The 27805-nt window shown below is 39.6% G+C and overlaps 1 protein-coding gene across 5 annotated transcripts in view; it reads left to right on the top strand.

Moving 5' to 3' along the window:
- RALA (RAS like proto-oncogene A) overlaps window positions 1-22746 on the top strand; it is a 31968-nt gene extending 9222 nt beyond the window's left edge. For 4 of the 5 annotated variants that reach the window (XM_027712009.2, XM_027712005.2, XM_027712008.2 and 1 more), the window contains 4 exons: window positions 10738-10893; window positions 11519-11727; window positions 17329-17503; window positions 20808-22746. In XM_027712009.2, the coding sequence (XP_027567810.1) occupies window positions 10780-10893; window positions 11519-11727; window positions 17329-17503; window positions 20808-20930 (621 nt within the window). In that variant the 5' untranslated portion in view covers window positions 10738-10779 and the 3' untranslated portion in view covers window positions 20931-22746. Of the gene's footprint in view, window positions 1-9757; window positions 9874-10737; window positions 10894-11518; window positions 11728-17328; window positions 17504-20807 lie in introns of those variants that run through there. The other variant, XM_039378413.1, reaches the window with a different exon arrangement.
- Window positions 22747-27805: the final 5059 nt, after the last annotated feature.

Genomic DNA, 27805 nt, shown 5'->3' with positions numbered 1-27805 from the left:
TGTCAAGAATTTCATAGGAGCGTTATTCAAACAAGACTTCTATGTTCATTCTGTCTGTGCTAATACTTAAAAGAATTTAAGGGTGTTCATGTGAATTTTCACTGTAGTACTATATGACCGGCTAACAGGGCGAAAGAAGTTGTTTTGAGAAGGATTAATTCCCTGAGCTATCAGCATAAGAACTTGTCTCGGTGCAAAGACAGATGCCTGCAACATATACAGACTCCATAAGAGTGTTGGGTGCAGCCTGCCATGAGCCTGGTGATTTGGTTTTGCTTTGCAGATGCCATTTGTTTCTAGATTTCTCTATCATAAGTTAACTTTCCTGACTATTGAGCAGTAAAACTATTTGGGTGGAGTTCTGGTTTTAGCAAGTGTGAATCTTAAGTCATTCTTCCTGGCTGTAAAAATGACCATGCAAATATTTGTTTTTTCTAGAAAACACAAATCTGGTATTCTGAAATTCTAAAGGAAGATTATAGGGGTTTTAACAATTAACAAGATAGTTTTGTTAGAGGAAAAACTATATTTTTTCAAATATGTCTTTTGGAAGCTACCTTTAGACCTTTCTCAAAGAATCTACTTAATGAAACCAAGACAATAGGCTACTTACATTTCAATCTTCCTTAAATTTCTGTAGTGCATACTGAAGTGTAAGTGTACAGGGGCAAAAAGGACACACTGATGATGTTTGAGATTCCTTTTGAAGTGTGATTGACAAAAAACCCTCTGAATTTATGATACTGAATATGCTCTGAACAACTTTTTGAATGCAGTGCTCTTGAACTGCTTTTCAGAGTGAACTGCTGAAGCTCACGCTGCAAGCTCTGGCATAGTTCCTCCAAGGGAACTCCATTCTTACTGCTTTCCAGAGCAGCTGGAAGCAGCAGCTCTGTGCACATGTGAGTGAAGCCTGCCTTACCAGTCAAAAGTTAGCTTCCAGCTATGCTTTCTTGTACTTGAAACACAGCATGAAAATCACAGAATCACAGAATATGCGGAGTTGGAAGGGACCCACAAGGATCTTTGAGTCCAACCCTTAGCCCTGCACAGGACCATCCCCAAGAGTCACACCATGTGCTTGAGAGCATTATCCAAATGCCTCTTGAACTCTCTTAGGCTCGGTGCTGTGACCACTTCTCTGGGGAATCTGTTCCAGTGCCCAACCACCCTCTGGGTGAAGAACCTTTTTCTAATATCCTACATAAACCTTCCCTGACACAACTTCAGGACATTCCCTCAGGTCACCACAGAGAAGAGATTAGTGCCTGTCCCTCTTCATTCCCTCACGAGGAAGTTGTAGACTGCAATGAGGTCTCCCCTGAATCTGTTCCAGGCTGAACAGACCGAGTGACCTCAGCCACTCCTCATACAGCTTCCCCTCAAGGCCTTTCACCATTTTTGTTTCCCTCCTTTGGACGCTCTCTAACAGCTTAATATCTTTCTTATATTGTGGCACCCAAAACCGCACACAATATTCAAGGTGAGGCTGCACCATGCTAGTATGTCTTAGGTGACACTAACTTAAATGTGTTCTTGAAGTGCTTCCCTGAGTTCTTAGTTGAATAGCTCTAGTGAAACCCCTGAGCTGTTGATTCAGCATTAGTAAAATTCATACTTGGAGGCAATACATTGACTCTTACATTTGGGGGGGGAAGAGGGTGGGGAAGTGTCTTTGTTCTATATCAAATGCAGAACAATAATATCTCCCATGAATGACCTTTGACAGGAGATTTATTTATGGGTAACTGATGTGGGAGGCTCTTCCACAGATGTCCCCCTCATCTGTTTCAGCCTTTCATTAGTTTTGCTTGTGGTGGAAAACCAGCAGTTAGTACCATAGTACCTGTTTGTCTGTCTTCCCTCTAAATCCATGCAAGTCTATGGATAGCTTTGACAGGCTAGTGGCATGTAATTGTTCATTCTTCTATCGTGACGGCTGTTACTGTTAATTCTCTCCTCATGGTGTATAATCTTAAATCAATACAAAATTAATACCTTCTGTTAATATGCTAGATTACAGATCTTCATGTTTATAAATATAATCTAAGAGAAGACATGACTCTTACACTTCATGTTAAAGAAACACTTCAGCACTATCAGCTTCAGAAAGTTAAGTTCCCTCAATGATTAGAATAGACTGAGATAGGGCACCAGCCATGTAATGAACATGTGAAAGCAGAAACAGTATTCCAGACTCTTGCATAAATGTGTATATTACCAAAATTATTTCACAGTGTAACTTTAGGCAGTTAAACTATGAGAGCAATTTTATTGCTGGTGTGCTTGAGTTTGCTACTCTTCCCACTGATCTCTGGAGCAGTCCAGATAAACCAATGAAAGTATCTAGAACTCTTCCCAATGTTTTGTAATAGCCATAACATAACTTGCAAAAAGCGAGGAGTCTTCAACAGGGCTAGATAATGGTTAAGGAACACTTTCATTGTTTTGCCACAGTGCTTATATGCTGGAAGTGCTGTAGTTTTGCTTTCCCTGTGGTCAGCTATGTGCTGTTCTGGGCTGTCTTTGGTGCCAGCAAGCTTGTTTAGGTAGCTGATCTGTCCAAAAAACAGTATAGATTAATTTTTGTCTAGAGCAACTTCCTAAGTGCTTTGCCACCTAGTGCTATTGGGAGAAAGGTTATGGAAAGATTGTCAGACTGTGCCAGGTTCAGTTTATGTCAGCCTTGCAGACACACACAGCTGGGTTCAAGTGTTGTGTGTTTTGTCAGTGTTTTATGTGGACAGTGATGTAGCTGCTTCATTTTCTTTTCAGCACACTACAAGGTTTGAAATCTTAAGACCTTGATTTTGTTCTAGACAGTTTCTGTTGTTTAGTTTGTCAGGGTTTTCACGTGCTGTTACATGTGGGTTTCAAGAAATTTCCTGATGGAAATGCCTTCCTGGAAGTCATCTTGCAGGATGCCAAAGAAGCTTTTTGGTTACAAAATGCTGAAATGATGACTTGAAACATATGGAATTCATGTATATTCTGACTTCAGAAGCTGTTGCCTAGTTCATGGCTATGCCCAGAAGCTGGCACTAAGGCCCTGTGGAGCCTTAGGAAGTCTGTGAACTTCTTTGCTAGTGTTTTTGTGACTTCTTGTTGGAGAAATCTGTTCTGATGATGATGTCTTCAAAGTACAAAGCTGCAGGCGTGTGGGAACCACTGTTCTTTATAGCAGTGTGAGGTAATTTACAGGATCAATGGGCCTTGGTTACTTGATGAAGAGTTCACTGGTTGACTTTTCCAGTTTAAGTGCCTGCGTACGGTTACAGTTTGAAGTACCTGTCTCAAGGAGCTGGGAAATGTAGATCTTTTGCCTGAGATTTGCTGCTGCTGACAGATTGAACTTAAGTCAGTTTTCTACCCTTTGCTTTTGTTAGTATATGTGTGGTCAGTCACCTTAGTAAATTTGTTTTGTAGGTGTGGGAGACACAAGCACCTTATGTGGTGTGCCCTTGAAAGCTTTGGAAAGAAGGGCTTACAAAACCTTGAGTGTGGTTTAACTGCTTGTTAAACTCATGGGAAGCAACAAATCCTAATTACCAGCTAAACATGTTTATGTCAAAGGATTATTTTCAGGAGAGAGGGAAATACTTATTGTGAAAGTTTCTAGCTTGTTCTGAGGTTGAGGTTCAGGAGGCCTGTTCCGTTATCTAATGAGACTAGTCATTTCTAAGATAGATTTGAATATTTGTGTTAGTTCTCATCTTTTTCTAGGATTCTACTTTTAATTCACAGTGATTATTTAACATTTGAAATACTTGTTGTGCCTTAATAAAATACTGATATTACTTCATGCAGAGCTTGACAGATGTTGTGTGTTTAAACACCAGTCAAACTTGAGCCATGGAATGACACTTGTTATAATAATGCTGATCTAACTTTAAAAACTTCCTTACTCTCCAGTTCTTAAAACAGTAGGTATCATATATCCTGTCTTATGTCTCATGTATCCTATCAATTTCTGGGTCATGGGCTGTTTCTGCTGTTCTGGTTTCAATATTGTAATTGGAAGCAACTGTTGGGAGGGTTAGACTCTGCTTGCCTGGAATTGCCTCCCTCCTTTTCCAGGAACACTTTTGTTGCAGAAATATCTGACTCATTCCTGAGGTGTCTTCCAGATACTTGGCATCTAGTATATGGTAGTGCTGTTTTCAAAGAATACATTCTCAAGTATAATTTTGCTGTTGTGAAACTACTAGACTCAATAAACAATGAAGTAACTAGTTGAATTGGTGATCTTTTCATAACAGATAAGATTATATTGCTTGATGGTCCTTGGGGACATCAATATGTTGTCACTTTTCAAAATTCTTGTTCCTGTGCTTTTTCTCAGAAAGCTGAACTTGGAATTTTTAGGTCATGTGAGGCAAGAGTGCTTTGAATCAATTTGGGGAATTTAGAAACTTTGGAGAATATTTAAACTCACTTAGAAAATACTGTCAAATAATTACCATAAATTTTCACTTCAGAATAAGATAAGTTGTAGCTAATGTTTCGGGAAGTGATAGATTGTACTAAATTTAAAGTACAGAGTAGTGCAGGTATTAATTTCTGCAATTAGAAAAAAAAAATGAGTTATTTGATTAGAATAGCATGAGTTTCCATTACTAAATTTTCTTTAATTGTTCAATAAGTAATTGATAATTTTGCCTTTCTGGAAGTATTTTGGTCAAAGCATACTAACTATAGTTCTTAATATTGTGCAGGTGGCTCACATATTTCAATTAAATTACTCCTATTCCTTCAAATGTATCAAGTTCTAACCCTGTTAAACAGAGTAAAGATAGGTGCTGTAACATATCAGCTACTGGTTGTAAGTGATGTTTGTTATATAAAGGAGTCTTCAGAGAAGAAAGTTACTCATCATAAAAGTGAGTGGGTAATGAGGTTAATGTGACAGACTCAAATTTTTATGTAATCTTAAAGGAAAGGAAACGAACTGGAATTCAGTTTTGATGTATTAGTTTTATGTAGGCTATAAAATTAACAATAAAAAGTTGGGTTTTTTGTAATTGAAGGGCACCACCATCTCTACTTATTAACTAGAACCTACTATACTAGCTGTACCAACTGTGATTAAACACAAAGCTGTGTATAACTAGTCCCCTTCAAACAAATGTCTGCAGCAAATCAAAGTCCTGCTGTTAAGGACAACTACATATTCACAAAGCCTGCATTCAGCTTTACGTATGGTACTGCAGAAGATGCCAGCTGAATTTGTGCCTGTAATGATGTGACTTCGGTGTAATGCTTTTCTTTCCCTGGTCTGCTCTTGTTGACGTTGCATATACAAGACTCCAGGGAATCAAAACAGGCAGAATAAGCTCCTTGACCTCTTTTGGTCTCATTCTCTAAGAAAATGAGGCTGATCATATGCTCTGTTCTTTGTTATTTTTCAGCCTATAGGCCAGTTTTCGGTACATTTTGTCAGAGATTCAGGTGTCTTTGATAAGGTAGTTTCTGTAAATTTCTTTAGCATGTACTGCTGGCTAAAGAGGGGGAAGTCTACCCTGTGATTCACAGTGCTCCCTGTGAAGGAAAGGAAGTAATCTAAAGTGTTGTCTGTTGCCCTGTTTGGATGGTACACAGCTACTCTGTTGGCCACTTTTTTGCTCCCTCTAACTGTATGAACCTTGGGATTATTGCATTGAGGAGGGATGTACAGGACAAATGGCATGGATATGTAAGGAAGCATGCTTTGATTGTTTTGGAGCAAGTTACTCTGTAAGAAGTCAGTTGAGAAACAGGACAGCTTAAGAGGAGTCCTTGAATTTGATCAGACAAGCAAGATGAATGAGGGGCTGAAACCCATTAGATTTTTTTTCACCCTTAAGCATATTTTCGTCTCAGTTTATTGGACTGAAATAGTAGATGGGAGGACAAAATAATAGACTAATAAAGAGAGATCAAGGATTCTTCTTCCCTAACATGTATTTGCAAAGATATCTTCCCTGAAAATATTGTCCCTGAAGATGAAAAGCTTTTTTTGTCTTGGCACCTGATTATCTTACTCTTGTAAATCTGGATAATCACTCTGTGGTCCAAGACTTTATGTGGAAGTTAACATGATGCTTATGTGTCCAAGTCCTGTCACAGAAACAATGTCCAGCTCACTCCTCTGGTGGGTGGGTGGAGCTGAATGCTGGATGTTGGGTTTAAATCTGTGAGGGACTACAGGTAACATTTTTGGCACAGAAGAGCTTTGATGTAAGGTATAAAACTCAGGAGAACTTGGTATTGCTACAGGTAGAAGCCAGCAGCTTTCCAGCTCCAGCTACAAGTTCCTAGATTATTTTAATCATGTAAAAATAACTTAAAAGTTATTTATTTACCTAATCTTCTTTCCTTTGATTAGATTATTAGACTGTTGGACAAGATGCCATTGCTGATGGTAAAATGAATTCCTACCTCTGCAGTTCTTAGTTAATCTAATTTCTCCCTAGCCTGGCTCTACAAAAAAACGATCCTAGCTCCACCTGGAAGCCTGCCATTAAATGGAGCACAGAATCATGGGGATGGTTATCTGCAAGCAGGCAGTAAAGCAGCTGTAGGAGCTTTGAGAACTGCTTACTTCGGCAGAGCAGTCAGATTCATTTGTTTGTGTCCTTATCTGCACAAGTATGTTGGAAAAGGGCAGTTTCCTAGGAGTTTATCTGAAGTGGAGGTGAGGACTGATCTGTAACATGGTGGTTAGACAATGCTTTTGTCCTTTTCAGTGAAGGTGTTGCAGTACATTGTTGAGCCAGTTAAGCTTTTGCTCCTCTTCCAACTTGTTGAACTACCCAAAGAACTGTGTAAAAATAAACTTTAATATATGTCATCAGCTGTATTATGGGATTTAGAGTGGGTGTGGTAAAAACCTGACTTGCGGAAATGGATGATACAGCTATTGACAACACCCTGCTTGACTCTGTGTGTGTCTCTCTGCTGTAGGGTGACACAGAATTTGACTGGAGGATAATCCAGTGTTTATCTTCTGACTCCCAAATAATTTTGCATTGTGAAGATGAAAATAATTTAAAAAAAATCACAGTACACATAATAAGATGCTTTCTTGAGCTTCATACAACAAGGTTCTTGCCACAGTCTCTGTCAGTTTTATCATAATTATAAAGTAGGCCAATTCAGAAACTAGATATAACCCACATTAATACTACTTATGAAAATAAGCCAGGCTACATAAATTATAGGTGGAAAGACTTTGTGTGTGAAACTTCATCTCAGATGCTTTACTGTTAAAATTGGAATCTAGGTTCCTCTTTGCTTTTCAAAGCACACTGAAACAGGTATGTGGTAATAGCTTAAAACTTATCACTTTCAAGCTGTCTCTCCTCTCTGGCACAGTACTTGCTCTGAAGCAGTCTCTTTGGGTTAAGTGTTGTTTGCACAGTATCATATTGCCTTGTACTTGCATTGTTTGTAACTTATTTCTCTCTTTCCACCTTGTCTACTATCAGCAGGCCTGAGTTTTGCTAGAGTTGTATCTTTACTGGATTGTGAAGAACTTGGCCTCCCTGAGCTGCCTCCTACTACAACGTGCAGCAGAGTATGACAAGCTTATCTTTAGGATTTGAAGTCTGTGGTAGCATAAATCATAGAATTATAGAATAAGCCAGGTTGGAAAGGACCTCTGAGATCATCAAGTCCAACCCTTAATCCACTACCACCAGAGTTACTAGACGATGGCACTAAGTGCCACATCCAGTCTCATCTTAAAAACCTCCAGGGACAGAGAATCCACCACTTCTTTGGGCAGCCCGTTCCAACTCCTTCCAGTGAAGTTTTGTTGTCTTCAGTATTTTAGTGGAATGTTGTTTACTGACAGTTATTGATGGCTTGGAATACTGCTTTGACTGGTTGGGTCAGGTTTTTATAATTTCAAGTTTTTTTGACTCAATCTCTTAGGCTTCTTTGAACGGGTGTTATCAAGACTTCTGAAAATGATTGGCTGCTATAAAATCTGGTTAAAGAATTTTCAGGGAAAAGGAGCATTGTCACTAACTTTATTATTTGTAAGGATCAAATTGGAAGTGGAAATGTGTTGGGTTCTTTGTGTGTCAACTGTTGCAGAGAGTACAAAAAGCAGCAACTTCTGTTTGTCACACTGGGACATTACTTGTTGGATTGCAACTTGAAGTAAAATATCAATTTTCACACTGCTCAATCCACTTAAAGACTAGAGGTTAATTTACAACAAGTATTACAGTGAAACATTGCTATTGTATATTTGAATTCAGATTGTTTGCACAAACTCACCTGACAGAGGTCCTGCTGAATTCATTTGGACTTGTTCCAGTATTGAAGTACTTACAGAAGAATAGTCTGTTTTCTTGCTCAGAGTACGCCATATCCAGGTATACTAGTGCTTCAATTTCTCTGCTTCTGTGGGTATATATTGTAATCAAAGCTTCGCAAGCTGAGCTGTTGCCAGTTGGTAAATGGAATTCAGATGAATTTTCTTTATATTATTTGTCTGAAATACATACTAAGAAGCATGACTTTCAGGGTATGTTTTTCCTTTTAAGAGAAAAGTGGAAAGACAAAACAATGGAGTATTTTAAGATGTAATGTAGCTTGAAAACATGCACATGGCTTGGAACTATTTTCCTGTTCTTGTACTGCCTCTTGAGTAAAAAGGAAGCAATGGTTCTTTGTAAGCCAAAATGGAAATGTGTTTTTGTTCTCTTCCATCTCCTTTTTAAAAGAACTTGTAACATAATGTTAGTTGTATTTCTCTGCTATGGCTCTATAAATGAGTACATTAGCTTACTCATACTTACTTCACTTAGATAATCTTTTTGGGGAAAACAATTTAAGTGACTTAGTTTTCAGTTGCATTTTTAGAATTCCTTGACAGCAGAATGGTACTGATGTGATCTGAAGAGTTTGTCATGTGGGTTGTGGGTTAACCTTGGTAGGCAGCTAAGTACCACACAGCTGCTTTCTCGCTCCCGCTCTCTACCAGTGGGATGGGGGAGAGAATTGGAAGGGTAGAAGTAAGAAAACTTGTGGGTTGAGATAATGATAAGTTAATACATTTTAAAAAAAAAGGAAACAAGCCCAAGGAAAACAAATTATTAAAAAAAAAACTTGTTTACTGCTGGCCAAGCAATGCCCAGCCAGTCCCTGAGCAGTGGCAGTCCCGACAAACTTCAAATGTCTCTGCCAACTTTTATTCCTAAGTGGTGGCATGGGGATATCCCTTTGGTCAGCTGTTCCAGCTGTTTGTCTCCTAGCTGCTTGCTCATGCCCAGCCTACTTGCTGGCATGGCAGCATGAGATACAGAAAAGGCTCTGTATTTATTTTTTTTTTCTTCCAGGAAAGATTGGCTGAATCTCTACTGAAGCTTTAGTCAGCATGCTTTTATACTTACCTGCCTCACTGCTAACAAAACCTTAGTGCATGGACTCAACTAGGGATTTTGATAAAAGTTTTAAGAAAATTGTCATGCTTCGCATTCTGATAGTTTAAGCTGCACACAAGGGTAATTCATTATGCAGGAGGATGTAATTTTAGTGTGACATTTCCTTTACCCATTGTGACCATTTGACAATGAGGTAATAGTGCCTTGTTATGACACTGTGTTATCTGATAGTTCTCTATGTAACTGAGCTGTGCTGCCATACGAATGTGCTCTTTTTGAGCTTTCTAATTAACAAAATCTGAGTTACATTTGGTTCTTAATTGCTTCCATACATGTTTATTGTATTTATATATGTAATGTAGATGTCATTGTGTCTTTTGCAGTTCAGAGCTTGTTTTGACCTGAAATCTTTGGAGGAGAGTACATTCTGTCACTGTACAGGGACTTTCACATGTCTTAAGAACTGTGCAAGCAATCACAGATTTTACTATTGAGATAGGTAGGGAATGAAACAAAGGTGTGGGAAGATCTGCTGAAGAGATCTGCTAAAACTATAACATGCTTGATTTATTTTATTTTTTTTAAGTTAATGGGATTGTTATGTTTTGTATTTCTGCAAGCATACATTAAACTATGTGAGTTAACTCATAGGGCCTCTTGGTACTGGTGACATGCAGAGATTTGTATTTAAGCAAACAGTCATGGGACTGAGACAACTATTCCAAATACACTGAATAATTATATTTGTAGGCAAGTTGAATCTTTTTACTCTACGTAAACTAGATTATTATTTTGGCTTCTGATGGACTTACTGAAACTGGGTATTTTTAGGTTTTAAGTTTGCTTGCTTTTCTCTGTAAAAGTACACTAGCTAATCCTTGCTGCTTTGTCTTAATGCTTGCTATTTAAGATGGAAATTCCATCAAAATTCTGTTTTCTTCCCTTGCAGCTGTCATATCCCATGTTTGTGATATGGTGGTGTACAGTGTTGACTCACCGTGGCTTCCTTTTTCAATTCTTGTGTAGTAAACTAGCAAGAATTTTTGACACATACTGTGTCACTAAAAGAAAATGTCATGTTCTACATACCAAGATGTAAATCTTCTCCCTTAATTGCTCTTGGGTGTTGTGGACCCACTTGTGCTGTCTCCAAATGGTGAAAGATTTCTTTGCTTAAGTAGCAAAATAGATGAGCTCAGTATAATTTGTGGAACGACTTGTAGTGAAAAAGCAGATAGGTTTCACTGAAGACAGCAGAACTGAATTTAAGACATTAGATATGTAGGGATTTGAAACAAATCCACTTTAAACGTTCATGTGGGAAAAGGAAAAGAAAACTAATGAAGCAATATTTTTCTTCTAGGTTTTTTTCATTTGATACCTGCGAATTTTCTGCAATCCAAAGATGGCAGCAAATAAACCTAAAGGACAAAATTCCTTGGCTTTACACAAAGTCATCATGGTGGGAAGTGGTGGTGTAGGAAAATCTGCTTTAACACTACAATTCATGTATGATGAGGTAAGAATCTGCACTAGAAATTAGGAGATGTCTGCTCTACATAGTGTTGTTTAAGTTAAATTTGTACAGTTTTTTTCTGAAAGGGTCTAAATATATGTGATGTGGTATGAAAGTCATCAATTAAGTGGGACAAAAACATGTTTTGAGATTAGTGATTTGCCTTCTAGAGATACCTGTGAAGGTAAATGTGACCTTTTTCAGACTTCTAAGCAGTTAGATGCTCTGTCATATTATTGGAATATTTTCACATTGTTCACTAGACCTATTAGAACTTAGTTATTACAGCTGAAAGCTTCTTCACTTAGGTGAGTTGCATGATGCCCGAAACAACCAAGCTTTTCTATATTTTTTTATGCTGCTGCTGAAGAGCGGAATTAAAATCGGTTTCTTGTTTCCTTACCTTTTTTCCCCAGTGAAAGTGGCTTAGGAAAGCAAGAACTGTTTGGGCTGAGGAAAAGTCTGCTTTAACTGAGGCGTTTGAATACTTCACATGGCCTAAATGCATATGCTTAGTTATTAGTTACTGTACCCATTTAAGATGCTTGCTATATCCTTGTGTTCAAACAGAAGCATTTGCCTTGTACGGGCATGATTTTATATCATTAAGGGTTTTTTTTTTTTCTAGTTTGTTGAAGACTATGAGCCCACCAAAGCAGATAGCTACAGGAAAAAAGTGGTTCTGGATGGGGAAGAAGTCCAAATTGATATATTGGACACAGCAGGGCAGGAGGACTATGCTGCAATTAGAGACAACTACTTCCGAAGTGGAGAAGGCTTTCTTTGCGTCTTCTCTATTACAGAGCTAGAATCCTTTGCAGCAACTGCAGACTTCAGGTAAGTTACAAGGCAAGATAATTATTCTAATTACAATGTGATGATTGCAAGTGATTTTTTTTTTTAATTGTTGTGTAATATCTTTTTGATAATCCATATTGGATGACAGCTCTTACTGTTGTCACATAATGTTCTGAACAGATGCCTAGCCGTGCCTTCACTATCTGTACCACTTCAGATATCTTAGTTGCTGTGTTTCTGAATACCAGAAAGGCTGTTGCCACAGAGCAGATACTTCTGCCCTTTGTAAGTTGGTGTTGCTTGGCACTTGTGCTAGGAAGCAGTGTTTTTTGAGGAGGTGTACAGCTATCCAAAGTAATGCATCTGAGAAAAATTTCATAGAGTTTGTATGGTTGCCTGTAATGTATGTACAATACTGTGTACTCCCCAGAGGTGTCTTTTTTTAGTTCTTGCTCCATATGTAGAGGACTATAATGTGTTTGTCTTAACCTGTGAAAACCTTAGAACAAAAAAGCAGCTATAGCATGTGCAACTGTTTTATACTAGAATACTTGTTATAAAGATGACATGACCAGATTTCAGTTGAAAACTCTACAGAATAACCATATCTGGTCATGCCTGTCTACAAAGTCTTAGGCAATGGGAGGCACGAGCATTGTATTCTGGGAAATAAATTCTGGGAGAGCAAAGTGCGTAGTATCAACACCACAAGCCTTTCTACCTCTTAAAGATGGTTTTATGAACAACAGAGTATGGGTTTGGGTGACAAGGTTTTGGAAGCAGGGGTGGCTTCACTGAGAAGCTGCTAGGAGCTTTCACTATATCCAGTGGAGCCAAAGCCAGCTAGCTCTAAGAAGTATCTACCTCTGGTGAAGGCTGAGCCTACCAGCAACAGTGGCAGCACCTCTGGGATAACGTATTTAAGAAAGGGAAAAAAAGCTGTTAGGCAGAAGCAAATTGCAGCCAGAGAAGAAAGGAGTGAGAATAAGTGAGAGAAGCAGCTCTGCAGATGCCAAGGTCGGTGAGGAAGGAGGGGGCGGAGGTGCTCCAGTCACCAGAGCGCAGCCTGTGACGAAGACCGTGGTGAAACAGGCTGTCCCACTGCAGCCCGTGGAGGTCCGTGGTGGAGCTGATATTACCTGCAGCCTCTGGAGGACCCCAAGCCACAGCAGGTGGATGCCTGAAGGAGGCTGTGACCCTGTGGGAGGCTCGTGCTAGAGGAGGCAGCACCTGTTGAGAGAGGAGCCCACACTGGAGCAGGTTTGCTGGCAGGACTTGTGACCCCATGTGGGACCCACACTGGAGCAGTTCTGCATGAAGAACTGCAGCCTGTAGGAAGGGCTCACCTTGGAAAAGTTCATGGAGGGCTGTCTCCCATGGGAAGGACCCCACACTGGAGCAGGGGAAGGACTCCTCTCCCTGGAGAGGATGCATTAGCAGAAACAACATGTGATGAACTGACTACAACCCTCATTCTCTGTTTGCCTGTGCTGCTGGTGGGGAGGAGGAGGTAGAATTGGAAGTGAAGTTAAGCCTCGGAAGGAGGGAGGGGTGAGGGAAAGATGTTTTTTAAGATTTGGTTTTGTTTTTCATTACCCTACTGATTTAATTGGTAATAAGTTCAATTAACTTAGCCAAGTTGTGTCTGTTTTGCCTGTGATGGTAATCGATCAGTGATCTCTCCTGTCCTTATCTCAACTCAAGAGCATTTTATTGTATTTTCTCTCCCCTGTCCAGCTGAGAAGGAAGGTGATAAAGGACTTTGGTGGGTACCTGGTATGCAGACAGTGTCAACACACCACAAACACAAATGAGAAGTATTTTTCAATTGAAGTACTAGATATACATTTTGTGTAAAGGATTGCTGTAAATCTGTCCCTTCAATTTTGCTTGGGTGGAATTTTTCTCTGTAAAAGATATGGATGTAATTTTTTGAATTTACGAGACAAAAGTTCTGCATAGCATTCAGCCTTCCTATCAAAATCAATATATTATTTAATTGTAAGAAAACATAAAACCAAAATTTGAAAGTGGGTATTTCTGGTGTAATAAATGTTTAACAGGATAGGGTTTTCAGGCATGCAGCATATTAAAACTCTTATGATAATAATAGAATATTATACAGATGTTCAATGTTGTTTGAGAGAGAAAGCATATTTAAATTGCTCATTGCTGTATTTAAAAAAAACGACAAAAGAGATCAGAAAATGGTTTTACCTGTTCAAAGTGTAGTGAAATAGGAAAGGCCATAACCTTTGACAAAAAATAAGGAAACAAATATAAAAAGATATTATCTACATCCCACTGAAATAAGGCTTCTCAAAGATGCTGTCACAGTTCAACTTCATTATCACTAAGTGGCAAAACATGTTTAATATCTCTAAGGGAGGAGTATGAGGTATGAAGAGGGGAGACAGTGAGAGTTTCATCTTCTATTGGTTTTTTTTTTTAATTTATTTGTGTCTCTATATGTGTGTGTTTTACATATTTTGAGAGAGGGAGGAGCAGACCTTGTACGTTTGCAGGCTTATGCTAGATACTGTCAATTGTGTAGGCCTGTTTAGTATAGTTCAGCTCCTCTAGAGTGCAAAATGACCTATTCAAATCTGTTTAAAATCATGTTAATGCTTCAAAGTACATGATCTTTGGCTGTAGAAGAAGTCCTACTTTTCCAATAAAGGTGAGCATTAACAATGTACATGTTGATACAACAAAAATGAAAAAAAAAATCCCTTTAAGTAAAGATACTAAAATTCTCCTCTGTCCAAATATGAAAGTGCCTCTCAAGTTGCCTTTGAAACTGTAGAAGCCTAAATGCTAAAATATAGCTCAGAAAAATTACATTTTCTGATGTGTGTACAGTTAAAGTACATTTGACATTGCTGAGTAGTCTGAGGGCATACTATTTAAGAGCCAGATATGAAAAAAGTGACAAGAAAAATTTGGATGTTTGTTTCAGTGGAATTTTGTTCTGCTGGAATGGCAGACCTCCAACAGAAGAGCTGTGTACTGCTTCAATATCTGCAGTGGGGTTCCTGGTACGCTCTGAAATGCCAATGCTCCAAGTCATTTTTTTCAATAGAACACAGACCTGCAATGACTATACTTTTAAATATTTGAAAGGCAGTTTGATAAAATTTGGCGTTGCTTTGGGTAGAATTGGTCTGGCTCTTATGTTTGTTTTTTTTGTTTTATGTTCTAGATTTCAAGCTGGCACATATCATTTGTTCAGGAGATATCAGTCCTCGGAGGGGTCGTAAAGGAGAATATTGTCATCTGGATTGCTGTTAGATTAACTCTTTACATAATGAAATTGTTTGGCATCTGTGGTGGTTTGACCTGGCATTTATGCTAGGTGCCCACCAAAGATGCTCTATCACTCCCCTGCTCAGCTGGACAGGGGAGATAAAATACAATGAAAGGCTTTTGAGTTGAGGACAGGGAGAGATCACTCATCAATTACCATCATAAACAAAACAGATACAACTTGGGGAACTTAATTGAATTTATTACCATTCAAAATCAGAACAGGATAATAAGAAGTAAAACTAGCCTTAAAAACAACTTCCCCTCACCCCTCCCTCCTTCCCAGGGTCTACCTCCTCCTCCCCAGCAGCACAGGAAGACAGGGAATAATGGGGGTTGTGGTCAGTTCATCACATGTTGTTTCTGCTGCTGCTTCCTCCCCAGGGAGAGGAGTCCTTCCCCTGCTCCAGTGTGGGGTCCCTCCTATAGGGGACAGTCCTCCATGACCTTCTCCAGCGTGAGCCCTTCCCACAGGCTGCAGTTCACGAATTGCTCCAGTGTGGATCCCTTTCCATGGGGTGTAATCCTTCATGAACAGCCTGCTCCAGCTCTGTCCCCCACAGAGTCAAAAGTCTTGCCAGCAAACCTGCTCTAGCATGGGCTCCTGTCTCCATGGGCTTACAGGTCTCTGCCAGGAGAGCCTGCTCCAGTACAGGCCTGCTCCAGTGTGGGTCTCCTCCATGGCCTGCAGAGGAATCTCTGCTCTGGTGTCTGGAGCACCTTCTCCCCCTTTTTCACTGACCTTAGTATCTGCAGTTGTTCCTCTCACATATTCTCACTCTTCTCTGAGTGCAATTATTTCTGTGCAGTAACTTTTTTTTTCCCTTCTTAAATACATTATGCCTGTGTCATTACTGCCATTGCTTACTGGCTCAGCCCTGTCTATTGGTGTGCCTGTCCTGGAGCCAGCTGGCATTGGCTCTGTTGGACACCGGGGAAGCTTCCAGCAGCTTCTCAGAGAAGCCACCCTTGTAGTCCCCTGGCTACCAAAACCTTATCACTCAAACTCCATATAGAATCACCTAGATAATTAGTGTTGAAAGCTACTAGTTTTTACCAGTAATCTGATTTACAAAGATACTGCAGTGATGCACTGAGTTTTCTTCTGGCCACCTTCCTAATCCACTGACTATTCAAACTACTTGTGGATAGCTGCACACCCTGTTAAAACATTTGCACTGGTATTTGTGGGGAAGAGGAGAAATGTTGCTTTTTGATTATACCTCAGACATAAATGTAGTGTTACAAGCTGCCTCCAATGCATAGCTGTTGATTTGAAAAAAAAAAAAAAGGGCTATCTGCAGTTTCTCAACCCTGTGAATAGACTTCCCCCACAAGACTACATGCTATTCAGAGCTTTTTGTAACAGCAGGATAATCCTGCCATATACCAAATGAAAGCCCTTTAGAGTATCAATTACTTAATTGTCTTCAGCTTCCCTCCCTTCAACTTTAAATTTTGTTTCACCTGAGCCAGCAAAAGGAAGTTTTTCTCCATGCTTTTTGTCAATCTTACAGAAATTGCTCCATGATCGGGGGCTAAATTTCACTGCTGACTTTATGCTCTTTTCTTAGACAAAATACAGAGTATCCTTCTGAGAAAACTGTTCTTCCTGATACTTCTAATGCATTTCCAAGTAGAAGAAAACTTTCATTATTTTTTAAGTGTTGAAGACTTATGTACCAAACGATTTGTAATATTGAGATTTATGTCTTTAAACCTTACATTCTTCTAACAGTTAAAACAGTAGAAGCGTCTGTCCTTAAAAATCTGATGCATATACAACTTGTATCTCTACATTGGCTTATAACTGAATGAAGTTCTCTGCAGAGACTGAATATAATTGACTTGAGAAAGATTCCTGAAAGGAAAAGTTTTTCTCTTAATATGCTATAGATCATTTTATCAGCTTTAGAAATGGCACATGCATTTTGTTAGGAAAAAATCAGCAGTAAAACTGAACCTTGGGTAGCTTAAAAATGGCAATCAAAAGTAGTAATATAAAGACAATGGGAAATGCTCTCAAATAACACTGTTAAAGGGAATGAATTATTAATATAAATTCTCACCTAAACCAATCCTGTTCTATTTTTTTTCATTTCTTACTGACTCACCTCCTTCCTTCCTGGAGGACTAGTTGTCTGTCCCTGTCTTCATTCTGTATAATGTCATAATGAGGTTTAAGACTTTCCTGTTACATAAGCTTCATAAGAGGAATATGTGGCTTTTCACTGTAAAGATGGAAAAGTATTTAGTCTGAGTTCTTCTTTTTGTGTTCTAAGAATAGTACTCCATGCAAAGCTTAATTTTCTTTTCCTTTCCTTTTTTCTCCAGGGAGCAGATTTTAAGAGTAAAAGAAGATGAGAATGTTCCTTTTTTGCTAGTTGGTAATAAATCAGATTTGGAAGATAAAAGGCAAGTTTCTGTAGAGGAAGCAAAAAACAGAGCTGATCAGTGGAATGTTAATTATGTGGAAACTTCTGCAAAAACACGAGCTAATGTTGACAAGGTAATAACTGCCCTCTTAAAACAAAGGATCTGTCCGTCAGTTCTTACGTTAGCCCTCTTTTCCGTGGGTTTCTCTATATGTTCATTATTTTAGCAATTATTTTTGTGAAATTTTATTCAAATACTTTCCTCCCTTAGCTTGCAGGGAGTGAATGACTAGGTGACTTCATGTAGAATAGTGAAAATGTTGGCCTAGACTTCTTACTGCGTTTTCTGTAACTAGAAGACAGTCTGCTTCTGAACAGTGAGGAGTACTGTCTGATCCTCAAAGTAAAACACCTTGTAAAAGCAGATAAGGGAGGGATTTGAGCCCTCTCTACCCTCATTTAACCATCTGCCTATTTGTATGTTGCTTCGATGAAGAATGGATGAACCCAAAAAGCTTTGAAAAGCCTAGAAGTGCCTCATGAGTTTTCAGGGATTAAACGTGGTTCAGAAGGTCGTGAAATAAGAGAGAATATTTGTCTTCAAAAAACTAAAATATTGATTAGTTGTAAGTATTTCACTATAACTATAAAAGACAGGAGTTCTACAGCCTTGTAGAATGTAAGAGTAACAGATTTGTGGCAAAAGAAGTAAGTAGTTTAGTGCAATGGGCCAATCTTTCGTTTCAGAGCTGTTGACAAATTTGACCACACATTGAATCCCAGTATGGTTTGGGTTGGAAGAGACCTTTTAAAGATCTCTAGTTCCAACACCCCTGCCATGGTCAGGGATGCAACCCACTAGATCAGGTTGTTCAGGGCCCCATCCAGCCAGACCTTGAACACTTCCAGGGATGAGGCATCTACAACTTCTCTGGGCAGCCTGCTCCAGTGCCTCACCACCCCCACAACAGAGATTTTTCCTAATTTAATATTTAAATCTGTCCCCTTTTAGTTCAAAACTGTTCCCCTAAGGGTCTTATTACAAGCTACCACTGTAAAAAGTTGTTCTCCTTCTTTTTTATAAGCCTCTTTAAGAACTGAAAGGCTGCAATGAGGTCTCCCTGGAGCCTTCTCTTCTCCAGGATGAACAACCTCAGCTTTCTTAGCTTGTCTTCATAGGAGAAGTGCTGCAGTCCTCAGATCATCTTTGTGGCCTCCTCTGGACTTGCTCCAACAGGTCTGCATCTTTCTTGTGCTTGGGGGGCCCTAGAGCTGGACCAAGCACTGCAGGTGGAGTGTCACCAGGGCAGAGTAGAGGGGGTCAATCACCTCCCTGGATCTGCTGGCCAGTCCTGTTTTGATGCAGCCCAGGATACCATTGGCCTTCTGGGCTGCAAGCACACCATTGGCTCACATCTAGCTTTTCATCCATGAAAACCCCCAAATCCTTCTCCACGGGGCTGCTTTCAATGAGTTCTTCTGCCAGTCTGGACTCATATCTGGGATTACCCTGACCCAGGTGCAGGACCTTGCACTTGGTGAAAAATTTTCTAACATGAATCCTTATGTATGAGCTGTCAACTGAGTATGAGAGCTGTAATGTGAGTTCTCTTTTGCAATAACTTAAACTCAACTGTTTTCTCCTGCCAGTTATCTTCCTGAAGAAACTGATTGTTCAATACTACATTAAGAACTGTGTGCTGTTCTGTAGAGTAATAATTAAGTCAATTAAACACAGCAAAACTCATTTTCATTGATGAATACAGCTCTGATTTTTTTATTGTTATAAAAGCTAATATATCTTTTAGTTTTGATGTATAATTGCAGTTAACGGCCATCTGTTACAGTTGTAGAAATTCCCAGCTCTTCAAATCCACTTTACTATCTTTTAGTAGCTAGGAAAAAAAGTGTGTGTATATATATTTTTTCAATAGCTCTCTGATCAATAGCACACACAGGGTAGGCTACCACAGAGTTCCAGGTTTCTTTTAGGAGCTGGTGGCATAATGGATCGAGATTAGCATGTGTCGTACAGATTTAGGATTTGACAGGCCATAAATGAGGCTCTGTTGGCACAAGTGAATACCACGTATTCTTAGTTACTTGGAGCATACGAAGTTTTTTGGTTTGTTACACAAACCTGGGTTACTCTTTTATAAGAAATCTGGCCTCTCTGAATTCCAGAATAGTGGGTTTGCTCATTTGGGAAAAATACAGACAGCTGACACTTACTTTGGCAAAAGTGACCCAATAAGCATTTTCTCAGAAGGTTATGTGTCCCAGACAGCTAAATATTGTAGTGTGATATCAGTGCTTAAGCAAGTTGACAGTTGCATCTTACCATTAGCACAGATTTAACTTCAAGCAAGTAACTTAGTGCACATCTGAAAATCTAAAGGCAATCTCATTTCTTGATGGAAATGTTTAGTTCCATCGATTTTCTTCAGATTCCATGTAATGAAGATTGACACTCTTGCTGCAGTCAATATGAGATTAGTGTCATTGCAAATAAAAACCTACTGAGCTCTGTAGAGGAGCTTTTCAGCCCCTGCACTGTCCATGTTTCACAGAAATCAATCAAGTCCCTTGACATAGATCTAGAAAATGTCTCCTGAGAAAGAAAAGTTTTAGAATTGCTCGGATGATTCCCTACAATAAAATTATAAAGATGATATTATTATTTGCTGTAGCCTCCTGTGAGTCAGGTAAAAATCTGCTTTTCAAATTAGTAGTTTTAAGCAGTCCAATCATAAGGCCTTAACTGTCAGTAGGATCTCTCTTAAATAAGTCAGGGGTATCCAACTTTGTCGCATTTGTTTCCTACTAAACCATTTGAGGAAAACAAACTTCATGTGTACTTTAAGTCTGTAGTATGGTAGCTGAGATTACCTGACATAAGAAATAGTTTATGTAGTCTTATGATTGATAACTATGCTTTAAGGGAAATGCTATTTTTTTTTCCCTAGTCACTTTGTGTTTAGACTTGCACCATGGAACATAGCATGAAATGTTCAGTGTATGTCAATGCTCCATCAGTATGTTTCTAGGATTTGGGTGTTCACTTTTTTAGCCTTTGCACTTCATCACTGAAAATACTCAAAACATGAACTGATTTCCTTGAGTCTCCTCAGGAGGATATTCATACAACATTTGAAAATCTTGGCTGGTGATGAGACCCTTGTTTCAATCCTTGTTTAAAATTGTCTGACAGGATTAATAAGCAAATGTCAGAAGACACAGGGGAACATTATGGTGCCATGAAAGAAGGACTGCATCATATCAACTTGGCCTTCTGAACCAATGAAAGATTTGTTGGGTTAATATTTGTTTGCTCAAACTGGTTGCATATAATTGACTAAACAACTGAAGTGAATATCAGTGATAAATTAACTCATGTCTGTGACTGTTTTTGCATTTATATTCTTGCATCTTTTTTAGGTGTTTTTTGATTTAATGAGAGAAATTAGAGCCAGAAAAATGGAAGACAGCAAAGAAAAGAATGGAAAGAAGAAAAGAAAAAGCCTAGCTAAGAGGATCAGAGAAAGATGTTGCATTTTATAATCAAAAGCCTGGATTCCTTTCCTACCCTGACCATACTAATAAAAACCATAATTTATAAGCATGCCATTGAAGGCTGAAGTGACTGAAATTACCCTAACATGTTGGAAAATGTAATGTACCACTAAAAGCATGAATTGGAGCTGCACTGAAAGTCAAATTCACTGAAAACAAATTATGTGGCTTCAAGAGAAGCAAAGTTCAGTCCATTTCATAATTGCCTACCTTCTCACATTTCTTCTGAATGTAGTGTTTCATAGGCAGTCTTTTCTTTAATAGTGAACAGAGGGGCGAAGTATTACTTTGTGGGTTCTTATAAAGCATACTTTTTTATCACTGGTAATTGTCAATTCATCTTGTCTTTTGTTGCCTTGAAAATTGCAATTGTGAACATGATACCTAACAAAGCAGCATGCAGCTGTTTTGCCATGGAGTTATGCAAATTAGAAAAGAATAATGTATATGCGAACAGTTATGTTGAGGAAAACTATATGTGGTTCTGCATTACCTGATTAATTTAGAAGAGTGATATAAACTTTTACATTGAAATATTTGAATATGCCTTAATTTTAAAACCCAAACATAGCAGGTTGCTTAATCAAGAGTGTATTTTCAACTTTGTTGCATGGAGACTGTCCCTGCACATCAGTGCGAGACTGCCCTCTCTGAGGAGTGCAGTTACATGAATGATTTTGCTAACTAGCTGTCTGCTAGCAGTGTCTGTTCTTTAAATATGTGCCATACTCTGGTATTGTGAATAATACAGAGCATACTCTGTCATCCATAATTTGGTAACAGTATGGTATCTTAACTAAAAGGTCAGAATACATATAAGACTGAAGTCATAAGCCTATGGCACATCCAAGCCTGGAATGGTTGTTTAAAATTTAATGTGCTGATACCTTGAAACTTCCCTTTTGCACATAGATTTTTGTCTAGATGTTCCTTGGGTTTTAACTCCCTGGAATTGGGTGGAGTGGGGCTAATCTAGTAGCGCTAATGTGTTTTAAGATGTTGTCTGGCAAATTCTGGTTAATTTCTTTTGTGTTCCTAATACTCAGCTATGGGAACATGGTGTGTTATGCTGAAGCTCTTTGCAGGTTTTGTATCGTTTAGTCTATGTTGATTTTCAAATGGGGAACAGTGTAGCTACTTTTTCTAGTTAATGTTGATATCAAACAATCAAACATGCTTTGCAATACAGAAACATTTAACATGTACATCCAAAATCCCCAAACAAAACATACTGCCTCAGTTGCTTCAAAACAGCAAGAATACTAGCACACGGTTAGTATGCTACATCTTAACTAAGAAAAAACCAGAATGTTTGAGGGTTTTGGACTCCTTTGTGGTGAGACAGGCTAGATCAATTCCACAAACTGTTATACTTTTTATACATGTGTAAGCCTATAACTGACAGTTTAAAATGTGCTCAAGCAAACTAGGTAACAAATATTTAACTTCCATGCTAACAGACGTTTTAGGGACTCAAGTCTTAGAAGTTATATATGTCATGTTAAATATTTATCAATAGGAATTTTGTATGTGCATTTAGTAGACTGCCAAGTGCAGAATTAAAGTTACTCATGTAGCTGGCAAGTAAGCCAGTCTTCATCTTACTGTGTACTCATTTGGGTCTATTTAGCCAGGGAGTCTAACCACTAACATTGTGACTTTGCTTTGGAACCTGTATACTGGGAACTGAGGTGTTATGAAGCCACTGGACACATGAAAGCTGTCTTGGCTGATGCCTTATCCTGTCCTTTTATTTGCTATTTGAGCCATTCAAAGATGAATAAACTTCCATTTTTCTAAAATACTTGTGCGGTGTTAATTAATAACTGTTATTCATAAATGTTGCTATAGCTGATGCCAGTTGTCAAGCAGTTAAACCTTAATATTCCAGAAGACTGGTTTGTGTACGTGAACAAAATTGTACATTAAATCTCATTAGAATTATAAAAAGCCAGTTCATAATAGTGAGACTATGTATGTGCTACCTTTTATCCAGAGCTAATTTGCTTAGTTGTTATAAAAAACAATATCAGAAAACAGGCAAACAAACTGAGGTAGCCTTGATTTAAAAACAAAAAACAAGTGGACAAAAAACAACCAACCAACCAAAAACAGACTACCCACAACCTCCATAAGTTTTAATAAAATAAAAATGAATTCTAAGTCATTTTCTTTTGGCACAGTGAAGGAGAACGCAAGTGTTCTTCTCGACTTGCAGAGAATATAGCTTGCATTGTGAATTATAGGATTTGGGTATATGTTGAGAGAGTCATCCAAACTGAGTGTTATATTTGCATCATAGAGGAGTGTTGGTTTAGCCTACTTTTGTGTCTGAAACTCCTAGGTCTACCTGCTCAGAGTGCTTCTGTGCCTGAGGGCATGTTTCATCCCTATTTCTCTAAGAAGTTGAAGATACTTTCATCACTGGCAGGATCAAAGCCTTCCATAGTAGCTCTCTCCAAGTTAGCCTAATGCTGGCAAAATGCATGGCTTGGTAAAACTGCAGACCAGAGAGATGCCTTGCTTTGTACAAAGCTATAAAGTTGTTTTGTGTTACATGTGAATATGAAACTAACATTGAATTTTTATACTAACTCCATTTTTTCTGTAGCTTTTCATAGCTTTAAAAACTTGATTAACTTTTGAAAATATTGGCTAAGAAATCTGTGGTCTATTTTGTACTTTCTGTAGCCTCCTGATGAGCATACAGTAGCTTAACTACAGCAGTGTCCAGCAGTTTTTTTGTTCTGCGGCAGCATTGCAATGTGCAGGAGGTGCTTTCCCATTAATACTGACCTCGTTAACATCACATTAGCATGCAGAATGACCCCTTTGGCAATTCCAGTGGCAATCATAATACAATAAAATATGCTTCGTATCTGAGCCTTATGCTCACTATATTCATCTGTAGGAGCGAAATACTTTGTCTATATATATGTATAATGGGCTTGCTGAAAATCTTGGGTTCTGTTTTGGAACACCAAGCTTCACAGTGCCTCTGTAGTTTCAGAGACAGAGAGTAGGTGTTCTCTGCTTGATTATAGTCCAATGCAAAATGTGGAGCAGCAGAGTGACAGCTGGTGTCACATGAGAGCATATAATCCATTTAGCTGTGCCAGAGCTGGATCAGAAGGTAAGACTGAGCACGTGACAATTGGGAATTGAAGAGCGCACCTTTATTTCTAAACTTTCTCACTGCTCAGACGTGTTGGCTCTTCTAGCCATGTGGATGCATAATCCTGTGCATTTCCAAATTCACTCCTGCCAGTTTTTGGCTGTGACTTAAATGACTGGGTGTGTTTTTAAGAGGTGACTCAAAGAAACATCTTGCATATTTTTGTAGCAGCTTCAGCTTGTTACTAAAATTGAATGGTAGGAAATGTGCCAGTGTTCCTAAAACCTCTTTTCCTGATGTGCAGACTGTTGAGAAATACATATCTATTCATTTAATGAGCTTGGTAACAATCAAATTTGTTCTAGTTGTCCATTTCTTTTTGGATTTGACCATATTTATGTCAGGAAAGCGAGGAGAGGGGAAGCTTATTTCTGCGCCACCTGATGGCAGGCAGCCATCATCTGTGGGCAGCTGTGGAAGCACATTTCTCCAAAAGGGAGAAATTAGGAAGTGGCCAGAACCCAGAAGAAAGCTCAGGGAGTCTTTGCAATGCTTTGGGAGCTAAGATGAGAAGTGGGAACCAAAACTCTGCACACCAGGGTTAGGCACAAAGTACTGGCATGCTCCTGCTGCCAAAAGCAAGGTGGGACAAACTGGAAACCAGATGCATGCCTTTGTTTCCTCTTCCTGGCAGCATCAGTACTGATTTTCAGGTGTTTTCTCATTGTCTGAGTAACAGGTGAGGTAGCACCTGCAGTAGTGTTGGACCTATGTTTTCTCTAGTCCTCTGCCTTCTTCCTCACAGAGCTCACGCTCATTCGTTTCTGAAAGAGAGCAGGCAATAAATGCTTACAGACTCGTTAATGCTGTTTCCTGTGCTTGTGCTGTGAGAGCACAGAGTAAGAAGAGGCTGGAGGAAGATTGGAAGAAGCCTCACCCATAGACCACAGCAGCAATGACAGCAGTCTTGTACTCTTTCCGTGGAAGTTCTGGAGGAGGATCTGGGATTTTGAAGTAGCGCAGTTATTCTTCTCTCTGTGCTTCTTATGGATGGAGAAGGCTAGAGTTGTCCATTTTCTACCTTCTTGTTCTTGATTAATGCTGTGAAAGCTTATTGTTTGTCAGTATCCCAGGCACAAAGGAGAGGATCTGATATGACAGCTTGTGCCCCATGGATGTCCTGGCTAAGAGTGGAGGCATGATGATAACCAGCAGTTTGTTATATTTTAGACATTGGATGAGGTCCTGAAAGTAATGAATTGGTGTTTGTTTTCAGCTGAGCTCAGCACACTTAGTATGCTTCTGTTACAGTTATTTTTGCTTTTTGCTTCTTTTGTGAAGAAAAACTTATGAGATAGAGTTGTTTTTTTTTCAGTGCAACGAATCAGACCTGTTGGCTGAAAAGCTACCAGACTAATGTGTTTAAGTACTAGTCATCTCTAAAGAATGAGTCTCAAACAGCAATCCTTCTGTTTTATCTGATAACTGCCAAAATACCTACTGAAATAGCCTGTGGAAGTGTTAAAGGAGCGGTTAAAAATAATGTACTGTGTCCATGCATAGCAGTTTGTTGTGAGTGGTTGTAACTCCTGTGAGTGTCAGAACTGGCTTGAGGAGGTAGATGCTAGATGCCCTTAGCTGCTTCTGACAGACTTATGCTGCATCCAACATGAAGGATGCTAGGAGAATTTGGTAGCCCCAGTGCTGTTAGATGAGTCATTTTTTTGTTGTTTGTGAGACAAAGTAGATAATAATAGTTATTGCCACTGTTTCTGGTTTTGCAGCATTATTTAAATCTGCAATGAAAGATGGACATCTTTCATTGACTTCCTACAAATTTAGTAAATTCATATTCATAGACAAGGTGCCCAGAGTGTGGGTTTTCATGAGCAAGCCCACATGGTCCTACACTGACAGCAAGTCCATAGAGACCACAGCAGAGTTGCTCTTCCTGATACTGGTTCCTTTTGTTCCTTTTGTTGAAAAAAGATAGGGGCATACTGCATCCTACTCCAAGAATGTGGTTGTCACTAGGGCAGTACACTTGTCTGAGTGGGACAATGCACTTGGTCCATTAAATGCTTCTGTTTGCTTAAAGTAACAGCAGGCAGAAGAACCATGGCTTAGAGCATAGTCCTTGCTATGAGGTTTCTTCTATAATTTTTAATCCTCTAGTCACATGACTACCTTTATGCAGTACAGAAGAAACTGTCGGAATGTGTCTCGTTTAGCTTATATTTCGTTTTTATGTGAAGACCTTGAACCTTTCATGTGGAAAATGAGATTAAAACCACAAGCATTTAAATAATTGATATTACAGTATGGGGTCCTGGGGGTGCTCACAGGCCTCAGTGTCTGGGACCGGCCTCCCCTGAGACCCCTACCCCCACCGTCTCCTGCTAAGGGCCCAGGGGGCTTGTCCCAGCTCAGCCTGGGGCCATCAGTCCCTGCCTGAGCCATGCTCTCCAGCACTGTGCCCATTTCTGCCAAGGACACTGACAGAAGCAGACTTGCACTGCTCAGGTGCTCTCCTTTAGATATTGTTGGTTGGCCACTTTGGAGACTATTGGGCCAACTGGACCTTATCTCTGAGGGAGTGCTGTTGCTCTCAGGCTCGTGTGTTTTAGTATGTAGCTGAGGAGGACATCCTGCATCAGACTGAGGGCTTGATCTTTGAGCCTTGCTACTGTCAGAGATGTGGGGCTTTGTTGTCCTTTGGAAAAATGGATAAACACAGAAAATTGTCAAAAACTGCTTTTTGTAAATCTGTGCAGATGGACCCATTGTCTTGAGATGATCCACAGCTCTCACCCCCTTCAGAAGGTCCATGCCTCCTTCCCATAAGGGGACAGAGCCAGTACCTAGGCTGGGAGATAGTTATGAGCATTCACTGCCTTCTGCTAGTGCAGGGCTGGAAAGAAATGTTATGAGAAATTTCCCCAGCATGTACTGGTCTCCAGTTTCTTGAGATGGAGGTCTTCCAAAAGTTTCCCAAAGAGGACCAATGGAGCACCACAAACAATAGGTACAAATTAAAATGTAGAGAGAAAAGGTAAAGCATGGAGAGAGAAAAGACCCTTTTATTTTGGTAGACATTAGATATGTGAGCCCAAGAAGTCACAGGAGTTCAGTCAGGGACAGGAAATGGGTACCTACAATGATAGAGCCAGAAACCCCTGATAAATGCATGAAGGCAGGAATAAGCATGACTTGGTTCCCCTTTCTCTGGGAAACACAGTTGACAAGGAATTATTTATGGCCCAGAAGTACAAGCTCGTACTGGCATTGGCAATGGGCTGGCTCTGGTGCCTTATCCCCATGGGAATAATGCTCTTAGAGACCCATACATGTCCAGAGACGGGCACTGCCTTGGTGCCACATGGCAGAGCTTGGGGAGAAACAATTAGGAGCTGCCATGGAGCTCTTTCTAAACCCTGCACAGCACCATCAATGGCCATCCCTTGCCATTGAGCTGGACTGATTTAGAGCAGTGTTGAGAGCTGGGAAAGATGGACAGGAGAGCCTGGTACCACCACCCGTGGTGCCCACCCTGGAAGTCTAGGAAGCTTTCTCCCTGTGGATGTGGCGTACAAGGGCTACCTTTGTGGAGCATGAGCAGCAGTACCTGGCCAAAACGGCCCAAAGGAGTCCTGGCAAAGGGGTGGGCTCAGTGCTTCAGGGGAAGGTAAAAAAACCCCTGGGGACAATTGCAGCCCACCGTAGGATAAAAAAAAGGCTTTCTCTCCCA

The sequence above is a fragment of the Pipra filicauda genome, unplaced genomic scaffold, assembly GCF_003945595.2.
Source record: "Pipra filicauda isolate LSUMZ 115617 unplaced genomic scaffold, ASM394559v2 scaffold137_size4652046_pilon, whole genome shotgun sequence".
Lineage (NCBI taxonomy): Eukaryota > Metazoa > Chordata > Aves > Passeriformes > Pipridae > Pipra > Pipra filicauda.
This window is presented reverse-complemented; position numbering and strand designations above follow the sequence as displayed.